The sequence below is a fragment of the Chiloscyllium punctatum genome, chromosome 2 (genome assembly GCF_047496795.1).
Source record: "Chiloscyllium punctatum isolate Juve2018m chromosome 2, sChiPun1.3, whole genome shotgun sequence".
Classification (NCBI taxonomy): Eukaryota; Metazoa; Chordata; class Chondrichthyes; order Orectolobiformes; family Hemiscylliidae; genus Chiloscyllium; species Chiloscyllium punctatum.
The window spans coordinates 127,235,943-127,251,017 of record NC_092740.1 but is presented as its reverse complement, the minus strand read 5'-3'; the positions used below and the strand labels follow the sequence as shown (position 1 = coordinate 127,251,017).

Below are 15,075 nucleotides of genomic sequence, written 5' to 3'. Positions count from 1 at the left end.
TTCCATAGATCCCATGAGCTGCTAAATTGTTGAGCATGGTAATCCATAGTTTTATTGCGTGTTCAATTCTGCTAGTCTGGTAACTAATCAATGCTGGCTGTGTTTGATTAGGTAAACATGAGTGTGGACTCAGAACTAGACACACAAAGACCTCAAATATCTTAGATAAGCTTGAGTGCAGACATTTTGTGATTACAAAGATATTTGAAATAAACTATTGCCAATTTAAAAACAAGGTTCATTCTAGAAATTGGCAGACTTGCATTCAAAAAGAATGTGTACCCAATGAACACAGTCTGCTGATTTCTCAGCAGCAAACCCAAACAAGCAGACAAAACACGTCCAGGAACCCTAGCCACTCTTCCTTACATCAAAGACATCTCAGAAATGAGTGCCAGACTACTCAGACCCCTTGGCAACATGGTAGCCTACAAACCCACCAACATACTAAAACAGCAACTAATGAACTTGAAAGACCCTATACAGACAAGCAAAGCTAATGTCATTCACAAAATACCTTGCAAGAACTTCAACAAACACTACATTGGACAAACAGGCAGAAAACTAGCCACCAGGAGACATGGACATCAACTGGCCACAAAACAAATGACACACTTTCACTAGTATCCTTACATATGGATGAGGAAGGACACCACTTTGACTGGGACAACCCATCCATCCTAGGACAAGCCAAATAGAGACACGCATGAGAATTCCTAGAAGCATGACATTCCAATCGGAATGCTATCAACAAACGCATTGACTTGGGTTCCATTTACCACCCCCTTAGAAAAAGTACAGGAAATAACATCACCAAACCAAGGAAACCCAAACACATAAATAGAAAGTGGGCTATACCACCAGTGCTTCATCCAGAGGCTCACTGAAGATGTTACCTAGTATGTTGATGAAACGTTTGAAAAGAAACCTTCCAGCTCAGTGAGCAAACCTACATCCTAAAGATAAACTAATGCCTTTGGTGGGGCAGTACAAAATATGGTGCAGAACCTTAAGATTGGAGTTGGGCTCTTCAAGACTTATATCAGAAGCACTAATTCACATTCTGATGCTCAGTGTTGATTGAAATTTAAAAAATTAAGATTGATAGATTTTCATTTGGCAAAGTTTATGGAACCAAACTGGGTGACTGCAGTTAAGATACAGATCAGTTTCATGAGTTTCATGTTAATAAATGGAGGAATCTACTTCCAGTAGAACAAAGTTTGTAAATGTTACTGAAATAATTAAACAAATCATTTTCTTTTATTTCTTTTCCAGATAGTTTTCGTCAGTGTCTGTAAGAATTTCTGGAACTGTGGAAAAGTAGCATTGGATGACATCACAGTGAGCCAAGGAGACTGTCGGATTCCTGGAGGTACAAATGGGGGTTTATGAGAAAAATAGCATAAATGTTTATTTGTTCTGTCTGTTACAATAATGAATATCAAAATGCCAACTCTGTTACCATAGTAGACAGGCAGGACTGGAAGAACAACAGCAAGCCAGGCAACATCAAGGGGTGGAGAAGTCAACATTTCGGGTGTAACCCTTCTTCAGGACCCTGAAACATTGACTTCTCTACCTCCTGATGCCCTTAAGAAGGGTTACACCTGAAACATTGACTTCTGTACCTCCTGATGCCCTGAAAAAGGGTTACACCCGAAGCGTCGACTTCTCCACATCCTGATGCTGCCTGTCTACTTTGGATTCCAGCATCTGTAGTTTTTTTGACTCTGGTACTATGGCTAAGCCAACAAAATAAAGTCCTCTGCAGATATGATACCCGGAATATCATTTAGATAACAAGGGAGGATCCATCAATCAGCTGGTCGTTCTAAATGCTTAACTCTGCAGAGCTGTTTGGATCTGATTGAATAGCCTAGGAGTAGGGGCTGAGCCAACTATGTCAAGAATGAAAGGAGGAATCATTTGTTCCTCATAAAGCATGACAGAATTTTGGAACTTGCCTCTTTTTAATAGGTAAATAGGTGCATGTTTGAGACAATGGTTCAATTTAAATTTGAGACTGATAGATATTTTGTTAACCTAGGCCTTTGAGGGATATTGGGAAAGGCAAATTTGAGGCTGAATCTTGTGGAGGTGAGGGGAGGTCTCTGTTAGCGAACTGGTGAAAGTACTACCTCACCGCTTTTTGGGAAGGCTTTTGATATCTTGTCCCACTTAGGCACTAAACAGGCCAGTGACAGTCTTCAAGGACCTAGGATGAGATGTCCTGCTGTTCTATACTCAGGAGTGCTATGGAGAAAACGGTGGCTGCTACTGATATGACACCCTCCCAGCATTGAGGAAGCAGCTCAGTTGAATAATGACCAGAAGGTTGACATGGGTTGGGGGATTTGCAAGGGAGATAGGGCAAGAGCAAATAGCAGCAAAGGCAGGGATTGCCTCTCAGGATCTCTTGTCAGGATTTGCTCATTTTGCTCCCCATCTGGCAAGTTCCCCTCAACCATATTAATACCACCGGTGGTATGGCAAGGCCCTTACAGGGTCATTAATTACCCCCCTAAGAGCTTCAATTGACAACATTGTGGGGAGTCTGCTCATAGCTCTCCCACTTCGATCTTAATTGGGATGAAGGTGGGAGGTTGCTAGGGACCTCAACCACTCACCATTCTTCCTCCACACTTAAGTGCTCCCCATCTCAAACCTGCCATGGTGGGTGGCACAAAATGCCCCCAGTGGAGCTGAGATGCAGATCTGCCATTATTTCAATGAAGCATGAAACCATCTTCAGAGCCTTGAATGATCTCCTTCCTATCCCAAAGTTTTGAAATGGTGAAGAAATCTTGAAGCACAGATATTTTTCTTTTTTTTTGTTCTTCTTTCTTGTCCACACTGACTGAAGCATTGGGATGGCCTGTTTCACAACCAGGAGAATAACTTCACAGCATCAAACCTGGCCCAAAAACAGCACTTTGTGACATCGAGACAGCAGTGTAGTCGGGAAATTTCTCTTGCAGCAAAGAGTGTTCTTACAGACAATTCTCTACTCAAAGACTTTGACTGCAATTCACAAATGTCAACTTATTGACACTGAGCATGTGAGAGATCCTGGACTCTTGGTCCCAGCCAGAAAGCAGTTAAACTTTCAAGGTGGATTTTCTAACTGTTCACCATACTGACAGCCCGCCCTGGACAGACCCTTGCCTGGTGAAAATAATCACCTTCTGAATTTCAATTGAGCATGCCGGTCTTGCCCTTGGAAGTGATTGACTCTGACACTTAACTAGTGCTACCCTCCTGCACAAGGAGTTCAAGGAATTTAATATAATGTTGCGCTTATTGTTGAAATGTTTTCCTGCTGTTGTGATGTTTAAAATGTTTCACGTGGAGGCTGGGGTAGAGTAAAACACTAACTTTGGAAGAAGTCACAGGGTCTTCTCTGGCACATTAGGAAGCCATTGAGCGTTTTCAATCTCTCTTTAAGAGCAATCTAGTAATTTCCAATCCCCTGCGCTATCCCTGTAATCTCATCCCATTTTCTTTTCAAATCGTTAATCGTCTCCACTTTCTTCACCCTCGTGGAAAATTTTAGGTCATCGTCCCTGATCCTGGAATTCCTCTACATCCCTTATCCAAAGCCTTAAATGTGTTTCCCCCTGTCCCTGTGTCATCAGTTAATGAGAAGCGTTTTTTGTTGGTCATATCAAAACCCATCAATCTTGTACACTTCTCCTGGCAGACCTCATTGCTGCAAGAGAAACAAGGCAATAAGCTCCAGCCTAACCTTGTATCTAAAATCCTGACAGTTTGAACAACTCTTTTCTCCCCCCTACTCTGTACAGGTTCCTGGCTTCCTACTCCAGGAAAGTGCAATTTTGATATGGATTATTGTGGATTCATTCAGGATCATAAGGACAAAGGCAACTGGTACAGAAGAACTGGTACGACACCAACATCATTCACGGGTCCAAAGGGTGATCACACGACAGGGGTAGGTGAGTTGTATTTCAATAACTATTCTGAGGTGCAATTTCTTGTTTCTCTTCTCTTTATATAGGCCGGTGAAGAAAGAACAAGCTATGAGTCTTCCCTTGTTTAAAAGTGGCCAAAATCTGTTGGAAAAATTAAGGCTGACGTCCAGTTATATTCTCAGACATTCACACGTCACACCTGGCCTAGAGTGGTTCCCAATCCAGCAATGGCACAATTTTGAAATTTTTCGTCATCATTCAAGTAACTCCATGTTAATCCTCCAACTCCCTACCTCTGTAGTCGCCTCTAGCACATCTCTGAATTATGCCTCTTTTAATTGCTACACCATTGCTGGCAGTGCCTTTGATTTCTGACATCCTGAGATCTGGAATTCTTTCCCTCAGAATTCATATATCTTTCACAACTTTTGGGGAAATTCTAAAATCTATCACTTTGAACAATGGCTTGGTTATTTGTTCCAAAGACGTCCATTTGTGCCTCAATATCAATTTTTATTTGATAATCGCTATAGCGAAACATCCTGAGAATGTTTAACCATGCTAAAGAGACTGCATAAGCAGAAGTTTGTAGTTGCTTGATTTTTCTTTAATTTCAGAGATATACATTGTTCATAAAAAACATGCATGAGTACATAAAAAAGTTCTAAATCAGTTCTGTACAGTCTTTGCAAAGAGAAAACAAAACATTGAAATTTTGACATTTTTCAGATCTTGTCTATAGTCACAAAAAACAAGGCATTTTCTGCTTATTCAGGAAACTATTCATGCTCAGTTTGAGACACTGAGAGAGTCTGACAACTTCTAATGGACTCCCTAACTTCAAATAATGTTGATATTGCTAATGTCGACTGCTTTGCGCACCTCCTGTACAGTTGTAACCTGCTTTGTCTAAGCACCCTATGATCTGTATATCCCTGTTTGCTATGATCTGTCAGTACTGCTTGCAGAACAAAGCTTTTCACTGTACTTAGATACATGTGACTGACTACAATAAATCAAATCAAGTCAAATCAAATCAAAGAATGGACCTTCATTAAACTTTGTCAGAAAGACCTTAGACAGTGGTCTTTCCCCACTGTGCCTTGGTGGCCACTGGCCCAAGCTGTAGTGCGTCCTTCAGCACATAGTCCTAGATTTTGGAATATGCCAGTCTGCAACATTTGGTAGAGGTCATCACTTTGCACTGGAAGACAAATATGTTTCACGCAGACCAAAGAGCGTCTTTCACCAGGTTTATGGTCCTCCAGGCGCATTCAATAGACAATAGACAATAGGTGCAGGAGTGGGCCATTCTGCCCTTTGAGCCAGCACCATCATTCATTATGATCATGGCTGACCATTCTCAATCAATTCGATGTGAATCCTGGGGAACAGCATGTAGAGCACAGAGTCCTGCATCACAGAACTGCTCAGGACAAACCTTAACCAAAAACCACTCTTCTCAGAAAGTGCCTCCAGGTGAATGAGAGGGATTTGGCAGGGTCTCCCATTCTACGGTGGTTGTTTGGCCACCTCAGAAGACACTAGGTGTCGCTTATACAATTCAGAGGGATGTCAGGCACGCTAGCAACAGGCATTTGCTGCTCATCTGTATTTATTCTAATTTCTGCAGCCACTGCATGAAGCTCTAAGCTCTGTACCCAGCAGTGGCTAGAGAAACCAGAAGCTAATGTATCAATACACTGATCAGAGTGCACAGCCACTCAGAATGGCTACACAGCTTCAAGGGAATGTTGGTCAGGACCTCTGCCCGATTGATACAATTCAGGCCTAAGAATCAACTTTTTCTTTGTTGGGAGTTGAGCATGGTTGTCAGCACCAGCATCTGGAACTGCCCTTGAACTTGTTCATTTCAGAGGGCAGTTAAGAATCAACCACATTGCCACTGTGGGCCAAACCAGGTAAGGATGCTGGATCTCCTTCCCTTTCCACATTAGTGAACCAGATAGGGTTTACGATAATATTTGTCCTGGTTACCATTATTGAGATTAGTTTTTAATTCCACACTTTATTGATTGATTTTCATGGGATCTGAACCCATATTTGAAAGAGTATTAGCTTTGTTTTGCTTGTTTACTGACATTACCAATATTGTACCATCTCTGCCACAGAGAAGTGCTGGGAAGTTTTCCTTACAGGGTTTCACTGTTGGCGAGTGGTTAACAATAATTCCCTTATTTTGACTGCTCTTTGTTGGACCTATTGGTCTTAAATTTCAAAAATTGCCATGATAAGATTTGAACTCACGCTCTCTGGATTTTCAAGGCCTAAACTTGTGCCACTAAGCGGCAGCACTCCATTTGACACAACCTTTACAAAATACAGCTTTCCTTTTTAAGCCTATTTTAGGGAGGGTGTGGACTTCCAGATTTAAGGTGGTTTCTGTAGTTGCAATCATAATTATGCAGATTTTGCTTGTATTCACCACAAACAGTTTGATATGAAGCTGACATTTATGACATGCATTTAGAAGTGAAGCACTGCTGGACTGATTTGTTGGAAGTCTACCTAAAGAGAGCTTTGCAGCAGTGTACCTGGGGAGTGTTCCTACTTTTGTATCAAATGCCATATTTGAACTGGAAATCTGAAGTGTAAGACAGATGGCTCATAAGGCTATCTTGATTATTTTCCTCAGCTGGTCTGGCAGCATATGTGGAGGGAGAAAAGAAGTTCACATCTCAAGTCAAACATTAGCAGTTTCTCTTGACAGTCGCTGCTAATGTTTCCAGTTGAATATTACTCACAAATTCTAAAGAAAACTAATTTTTGACTTGAGATGTGAACTTCTTTTCTCTTTCCCACACATGCTGCCAGATTTATTGAGTATATCCAGCTATTGGTGTTTTCATTTCAGAGTTCTGGCATCAGAAATTACTTGTAATTTTCACTTTTCTCTTGTGTCTCTTTCTGTGTTTCTCTCCTGGTCTTTGCTCTGATTCTCACTGTGTCATCAGCCTTCTGCTCTTGTTTTGGGCAAAACAAGTTGTCTACAAGTTGGGAGACACGCCTTGAAATCTGCATCTTCAGCCTGATTTTTATTTCTCTACATGTCAAACTTTGTTTATTAACCACTACTGAGAATGATATTACATTTTAAAAAGTTGCATAAATACAAACTTGTTACTGAAAAGTTTATTTAGTTTGCCCATCTCCTTTGTCTTTTAGCCTTGTCTCTCTGGCCTTTAGAATTGACTCTTTAAGTCAGTTTGAGGGTGCTCAAGTCCCATTGCAGAGTCCAGAGTGCAAACTGCAGCCTGACACTCCCTGTGCAGTCCTGAGGGAACTCTGCTCTAAGGTGCCATATTTCAGATGAGCTATTAAACTAAATTCCCCTCTGGCCTTTCCGGTGTATGAGTAATATCATAATTTCAAACAAGATTGGGGAAGTTTACCCCGGCATCCTGGCCAATATTTACCCTATCCAGCATCATTAAAATAGATGATCATGGACTGATGTTTGTGGGAGCTTGCTGTGCTCTGCTGCATTCCACACAGAGAGACTTTCCCACATTTTGAAATGTCTCGAGGTTGCCCAGAGAAATGTATTTAAGATCCCTGTCGCAGTGTTACCACAAATGTGTCAAAGGATCAGTGTGTTTATCCACCTTGAAGCAAGAGCAATGAAAGGTTAGACTTACATTCTCAATCTGTTCCACGATCTTAATCTTCTAAATCATTGGGTAGATGAAAGTTACCTCACCAAAAGGCAAGACAGTTATTTTATTTTTGTAGATTCTTTAATGGGATGGCAAAGCCAGCATTTGTTGTCCATCCCTAATTAGCCTTGAAATGAGTGGCTCACTAAGACATTTTAGAGGGCAGTCAAAAGTCAACCATGTTGCTGACGGTCTGGAGTCACATTCTCCTCTGCAGCTAATAGCATGAGCTCAGATGGCTATGTTGCTTGCTGGGTGCTAGGGTTCAGGAAATCTAGCAGTTCAGGCAGCATCCAACGAGCAGCGAAATCAATGTTTCGGGCAAAAGCCCTTCATCAGGAATAAAGGCAGTGGCTCACTGCCTTTATTCCTGATGAAGGGCTTTTGCCCGAGATGTTGATTTCGCTGCTCGTTGGATGCTGCCTGAACTGCTGTGCTCTTCCAGCACCACTAATCCAGTATTTGATTTTCAGCATCTGCAGTCATTGTTTTTACCTTCAGGAAATCTACTCAGGGCTAGAGAAGAATTTACAGGGCGAGGGGTCGGAATCATCTTTTGTTGTTCATAAATGTATCAATAATACAGGTTGGTCAAGGAAAGATGATCTGCTTAATCATTATGAAAAGGTAGACACCAAATTAAGAAGTGAAACTTCAGAGGTCATGATCTCTGCACTATTACCAGACCCATGTGCAATCTGACATAAGGCAAAACAGATTAGAGGGGTGATTGATTGGCTGAAAGACTAGAGTGAGAGAGTTGGGTTTCAGTTCAGAGGACATCAGCATATGTACTGGGGAAAGTGAGGCCGAGCCATTGGGAGGTCTACACCTGAGTGCAGCTGGGATCACTGTTCTTGACAGCCACATAACTAGAGACCAAGCAAGGGTTTTAAAATAAATAGTGGGGCAAGGGATCAAAATCAGGAAGATATAGTCATTCAAAGAGGAGAGAAAAGGAAAGATATTAATGACAAATAATAAACAGCCCAGAACAGGAAAGGATGGAAAGTACAGATCTAAGAGTCAATCATCAGTTAATATTAGAGGTTACAAAAATAATAGGATAAAACTCAAGGTTCCATATGCAAGTAGCACTTATAACAAAACAGATGCACTGATGGTGCAAAGTGTGATAAACAGGTATGATCTTTGCAGTGGCAGGGTTGCAGGATGACATTGATTGGGATTTGAATATTGAAGACTGTGTGGTACTTGGGAAGCTAGGAAAAGGTGGAGAGGTGGCTTTGTTGAATAAAAGTTATACTAATACAAGAGAGAGAAGCCACCTAACTTCAAGAAATGAAGGTGTGGAAATATATCATCAAAAGCCAAATACTGCAGATGCTGGAAATCTGAAGTAGAAACAGAGTGTGGGTCTGGCAGCATCTGTGGAGAGAAAAACAATTAGCGTTTTGAGTGAAAGGTTATTGGGGTTAGGCAGGAATGAGGCTTGAGGTTTAAAACAAGATCAGCCAATCTTATTGGATGGTGGGGAAGGCTTAAAGAGCTAAGTGGCTTATTCCTGCTCTGAATTTCTACGTATGTATTGGCCAGGCTAGGTAAGGAGAGCAAATTTCCTTCTTTAAAAAGGACATAATGAACAATTTTTTAAATGACAGTTGATAGCTTCATGATCCTGGAACTAGTTTTCAATTCCAGAATTTATTAATTGAATTTAAATTTCACCAGCTCCTATGGTGGGATTTGAAACTAAGTTCTGACAGTATTAGCCTGGGCCTCAAAATAGTGTACCATCTCCTAAATTGAAGTTTTTAAAAATGTATTCATCTGTGGGATGTGGCCATCTCTGGCTGGCCAGCATTTATTGCCCATTCCTAGTAGTCCTTGAGACGGTGGTGGTGAGCTGCCTTCTTAAACTGCTGCAGTCCACCTGCTGTGGGTTGACCCAAAATGCCATTAGGGAGATAATTCCAGGATTTAGGTCCAGCAACAATGAAGGAACTGTGTTGTATTTCCCAGCCAAGATGGTGAGTGCCTTGGAGAGGCACTTGAAGGTGGTGTTCTTATATATTTGCTGCCTTTGACCTTCTCAATGGGAGTGATTGTGGGTTTAGAAGGTGATGTCTGAGAATCTTTGGCAAGGTTTTGCAGTGCATCTTGTAGATTGTACACACAGCTGACACTGACCATTGGTAATGGAGGGAGTGGGTGCTTGTGAAAGTAATGCCAATCAAATGAGCTACTTAGTTCTGGGTGATGTCAAGCTTCTTGAGTGTTGTTAGGGCTGCACTCATCCAGATAAATAGAGAGTATTCCATCACACTCCTGACTTATGCCTTGTAGATGGTGGACAGGCTTTGGGGAGGCAGGAGGTGTGTCACTCGCTGCAGTGTTCCCAGCCTCTGAAATGCTCTTGCAGTGACGGTGTTTATGTGCTGAGTCCAGTCGAGTTTCTGATCACTAATAACCTGCAGGATGTTGATAATGGGAGATTCAGTGATGGTAACACCATTCAATGTCAAGAGGCGGTGGTTACATTGTCTCTTATTGGTCATGGTCATAGCCTGGCATTTGTGTGACACAAATGTAGTTTGCTACTTGTCAGCCCAAGCCTGGATATTGTCTAGACCTTGTTGCATTTGGATATGGATTGCTTCAGTATCTGAGGAGGTGCAAATGATGCTGAACATTGTGCAATCATTGTCGAAAATCCCCACTTCTGAGTGTGAGTCATCTCTCACACACCTTATTCACAAAGATGAATTGACAGAAAGGAAGGTGCTGAATTTGATCTCGAATATCCCTGATTTTAATGACTGTGCTATTAGCAACCATGTCTCTAACTAGTGAGTACTTAAACTCTACCTTCTCTCCTTAAACCTCTTCACCTTGCTCCTCTCCTTTAAGACACTGCGCTTATGTCCAAACTCTTGGTCACCTTTCCTGATAGCTAATTATGCCGTTTTGTATCAAATTATCTTTGTCCCTGGCAGTTCCTGAGAGCCACTTTGGGATGGTGCTATATAAAGATATGTTGTTGGTGTGTTGATGCAGGGAAAGTCTAATTAGCAGAAATGACTAATGTTGAAGGAAAGCTGGTCACTGCTCAGTGGGAATAGTTGCACATATGAAGCCAAACCAAAGTTTGATGAAATCATTCAAATATGTGCTTTTCCAGCTGTCAGGCCTTAAATTACAATGTTCTGCAAGGCTGTCATTTGGAAAAAGACAAGTTGAACTATCTAACCTCAGGCAGACACACTGCGATGCTCTAATTAGTACTGAGAGATGATTCCACTCTCCCTCTTGTACGTTATCCAAATCAACCACATATGAGTAATATTTTTAGGCTGCTCAACTGTGTGGGCTTTCACAACTGAGCCTGATTATTATCCTCATCCTTATTCCTCTTACGTATCACCTTCAGCAAAAAATACCTAGATAATAACCAGGTTACATATCCTGCTCCCCACCTACAACTCCTCAGTCCTCAACGGGCATTAGCCTGGTGGAATCCATCATTAAACCCGAAAGGTTTGCGCTGAGATCTTAAATGAATAGAGTATGTGCTTGTCCAGTAGTGGAAATTCATTGTGCAGTAGCTGACAAAATAAAAAAAAAATGCAAATGTTGCTGAAGCTTTGCTGTTAGCCCATGATGAAAGGTTTTGGCAACATGTCTTGTTCTTCAATAGTGCAACATGTGTTTATATACATATATATGTATAATTTTTATCACCTTTTTAAGTCAAGCTTCCCAAGGAACTGGAGAGTTTTTAAATGAGAGTTTAAGACCCAGACACTGAAGGAGATGTCAGTCACCCAAAGCTTGGTCCACAATCAAGGAGCATCGTAAAGGAGTTTAGGAGCAAGGAGTACAGAGGTGATGAGATTGAGGTGCTAATAGCTTAGAACCCAGGCAACTGGAGACAGAATGCACTGTAGTAGAGTGATTAAAATCAGGGATGCATGACCGACTGGAGTTGGGGGAGTGCAGAGATGTCCAAGGATTGTAGAACTAGAAAAGTTTACAGAGATGGGGAGAGGTAGAGACATACTGGTATTGTATCATCTCTTTTGCCGTCTTCATCTTTAACATTAACTAAAGGACAGTAGATATAGTGTGTTTTTCTCTGAGAGGGAAGGGATTTATTTTGATGTGTGATGTCTGCTATCTAAATAAATTTAATTATTTTCCTTTAGGGCGATACTTATATGTAGAAGCCTCTCATATAAGGCATGGATACAATGCACGATTGTTGTCATGGCCACTGAGAGGATTTACTGGTGACCAGTGCCTGATATTTTTCTACCACATGTATGGACTTGGAACTGGATCATTAAATGTTTACTTAAGGAAGGAGAATGGTCAAGAAACTCTCTTATGGAAAAGAACAGGGGAACAGAGTGTATCTTGGCTGAAGGCCTCTGTAGAATACAACTGTGAAGAAAACCATCAGGTTGGTTTGCCTTAAAATTCTGCATGGTTAGGAATAGCCAGTGGAGAAAATTAGAGTATAAAACTTTTTACCCTTGAATTGCATCCAAACTGAAGGAGAATTTCTTCTGTGAAATAGTTTGACCAGAATCATAGAATCCCTACAGTGTGGAAACAGGCCCTTCAGCCCAACAGGGCCACAGCGACACTCCGAAGAGTAACCCACCCAGCTGCATTCCTCTACCCTATTATTTTATATTTACCGCTCTCTACTGCACCTAACCCACACATCCCTGAACACTATGGGCAATTTAGCATGACCAATTCACCCTAACCCGCACATCTTTGGACTTTGAAACTGAAGGACCCGAAGGAAACTCACAGAGACTGGGAGAGAACATGCAAACTCCACACAGAGTCACCTGAGGCTGGGATTAAACAATGGTCCCTGGCGCTGTGAGGCCACAGTGCTAACCACTGAGCCACTGTGCCACCCATAAACCTGAAGTTAAAAACAAAGTAACAGATGTACTCAGCAATGTCAGTAGAGAGAGAAAAAGAAAATAAGAAAAACGATCCAAAGAGGTCATTCAGCCCTTCAAAACCTACTCCACTATTCAACAAGACAAGACTTTTTGTCCCAATCCCACCTTCTCATCCTATTCACTTGTCCCTTAATTTCCTTTGTATTCAGTAATCTTTTAGCCATTGTCTCAAATTTCTTCAATGACTGAGCTTCCTCAGAATTCCAAAGATCCACAACACCCTGAATGATTCAGTTCCTCATCTCAGTCCCCAATACCTGAACATCTTATTCCGAGACTATGTAGCTCTGTTATAGATTCCTCAGCCATAGGGAAGCATTTTCAGTATCGTAAGAATCTTATGAACCCACTTAAGAATTGTATCTGTTCAATTAGATCACTGCTCATTCTTCTCAACTCCAGCAAACGTAGATTGTATTTACATAATATCTCCTTGTAGAACTGATGGTTACCTTGAAATGTTCAATCAGTCAGCCTCTGCACAAATGCTGCTGGGTATTTCCAGCATTTTCTGTTTTATTTCAGATTTCAGCAGCTACAGCACTTTGCTTTTGACCAATTCCTCATTACTATGTGTCCATGATACAAAACATTACTCCTAGTTTTATATTAAATTAAGTTGATGTGGTGAGAGTGAGGGCACAGGATGGTGAATTATGAAAATGAAGAAATGTCACACTGGTGATATAGGCAATAGCCTGGTTGTATTAACATTAAACTATTAATCCAGAGACCCAAGGAATGCTCTGGGCAAAGTTCAAATTGCATGATGGCAGCTGGTGAATTGAAATTCAGTTTTAAAAATCTGTAGCTGAAAGCTAATCCCAGTCATGATCACCATGAAAGGATCAACAACAGTCATAAAAGCCTACCTGGTTAACAAATGCCCCTCTAGGGAAGGAAGTCTTACCCATTCCAGCATACATACAACTCCAGATCCACAGTAATGTAATTTACTCTAAACCGGCCTCTGAAATGGCTGAGCAATCGAGGGATGGGTGATGAATGCTGGCTTTGCCAATAATGTGTCAGTTGAATGAAAGACATCACCAATATTACCACTGACCATAAACTAAACTGGGCTCATAGTATAAATGCCATACCTACAGCAGCAAGACCTCTCCTGAATCCTCCAAACCTATCCACGATTGATAGGGCACAAATCAGAGTGTGATGGAATAGTCTCGCTTGCCTAGATCGGTGTAGCTTCAACAACACTCAAAAAGCTTGACACCATCCAGCTCTCTTTATTGGCACCACATCACCACCTTCAACATCAGTATCTCCATTACCGACGCACCATGGCAACAATGCATGCTATCTACAAGATCCACTGTAGCAACCCACCAAGGGTGTTTAGGCAGCACATTCCAAGCCCATAGCACTATGATCTAGAAGGACAAAGACAGCAGATACATGGGAATAACACTACTGCCACGTTCCCCTCCAAGCCATTCAATTGGAAGTATATCACCATTCCTTCACAATCACTGGGTCAAAATTCTGGAATTCCATCCCTAACCAAATTATGGTTCTGCCTATGTCAGATGGACTGGTTCAAGGAGACAGCTCACCAGCACCTTTTAAAGGGCAATTAGGGATGGGGAATAAGCACTGGCCTCGCCAATAACTCCCACATCCCATGAACAAATAAAAAAATCTAAATTAACAATCACTGCAATTTATTCTACAGAATCCAAATGTGAACAACAGTCCTGTTTCATTTTCTGCAATATATGAACTGATTATGACAATGTAAAACACAACATTCCTAGTCACAGTTGTAGCTGAAAGTGTTACCTAAGAGTAATCATATCCGTGAGACTCTAGGTAAAAGAGACAAACTCAATCCCTTCTAATTTGTTTTCACAATGTATTTATTTTTGTTATCTTGTAACACAATAAATAAATAATGTTCTGTTGAGTTTTAGCAAGTTGCTGTATTCTGTTTTGGTTAAATAAAATCAAATGATAACTTTTGAATTAACACAGAAATGTAGGCACTATTGTACAGTACAACCACAGGCTGTAGAGTGTCTGAAATTCCTTTCAGGGTCATAGAGCAGGAGGCCATTCAGTCCATTGTCTCTCTATTGGCTCTTCAAATGAGCAACTGAAACAAACAAAACCTACAGCGATTAACCTACCTTCTCCCTGTAATAATCTACATACTTCCTTTACAAATAACAGTCTAAATCCTTCTTAAGAGTCTCAAGTAAAGCTGCCTCCATCACATTATCAGTGCATTCCAGACATTAATCACTTATTGCATGCAGAAGATTTTCCTCATGCCATTTTTGCTTCTTTTGGTAACTATTTAATCTGTGCCTTCTCATTCTTGATCAAATAGGAATGGTTTCTCTCCATTTACTCTGACCAGAATCCTCATGATATTGATTTTTAAAAAATATTCACTCATGGAACATGGGCGTTGCCGGCTGGCCAGCATTTATTGCTTGTACCTAGTTGCCCTTGAGAAGGTGGTGGTATGCTGCCTTCTTGAACCACTGCAGACCA

The 15,075-nt window shown here is 41.2% G+C and overlaps 1 protein-coding gene and 1 long non-coding RNA gene across 5 annotated transcripts in view; one reads left to right on the top strand and one right to left on the bottom strand.

Moving 5' to 3' along the window:
• LOC140489092 (uncharacterized) overlaps window positions 1-15,075 on the bottom strand; it is a 65,580-nt gene that overhangs the window by 15,069 nt on the left and 35,436 nt on the right. The window lies entirely within an intron of this gene.
• mamdc2a (MAM domain containing 2a) overlaps window positions 1-15,075 on the top strand; it is a 145,278-nt gene that overhangs the window by 102,876 nt on the left and 27,327 nt on the right. For all 4 annotated transcript variants that reach the window (XM_072588309.1, XM_072588317.1, XM_072588303.1 and 1 more), the window contains 3 exons: window positions 1,279-1,375; window positions 3,807-3,959; window positions 11,779-12,035. In XM_072588309.1, the coding sequence (XP_072444410.1) occupies window positions 1,279-1,375; window positions 3,807-3,959; window positions 11,779-12,035 (507 nt within the window). The remainder of the gene's footprint in view (window positions 1-1,278; window positions 1,376-3,806; window positions 3,960-11,778; window positions 12,036-15,075) is intronic.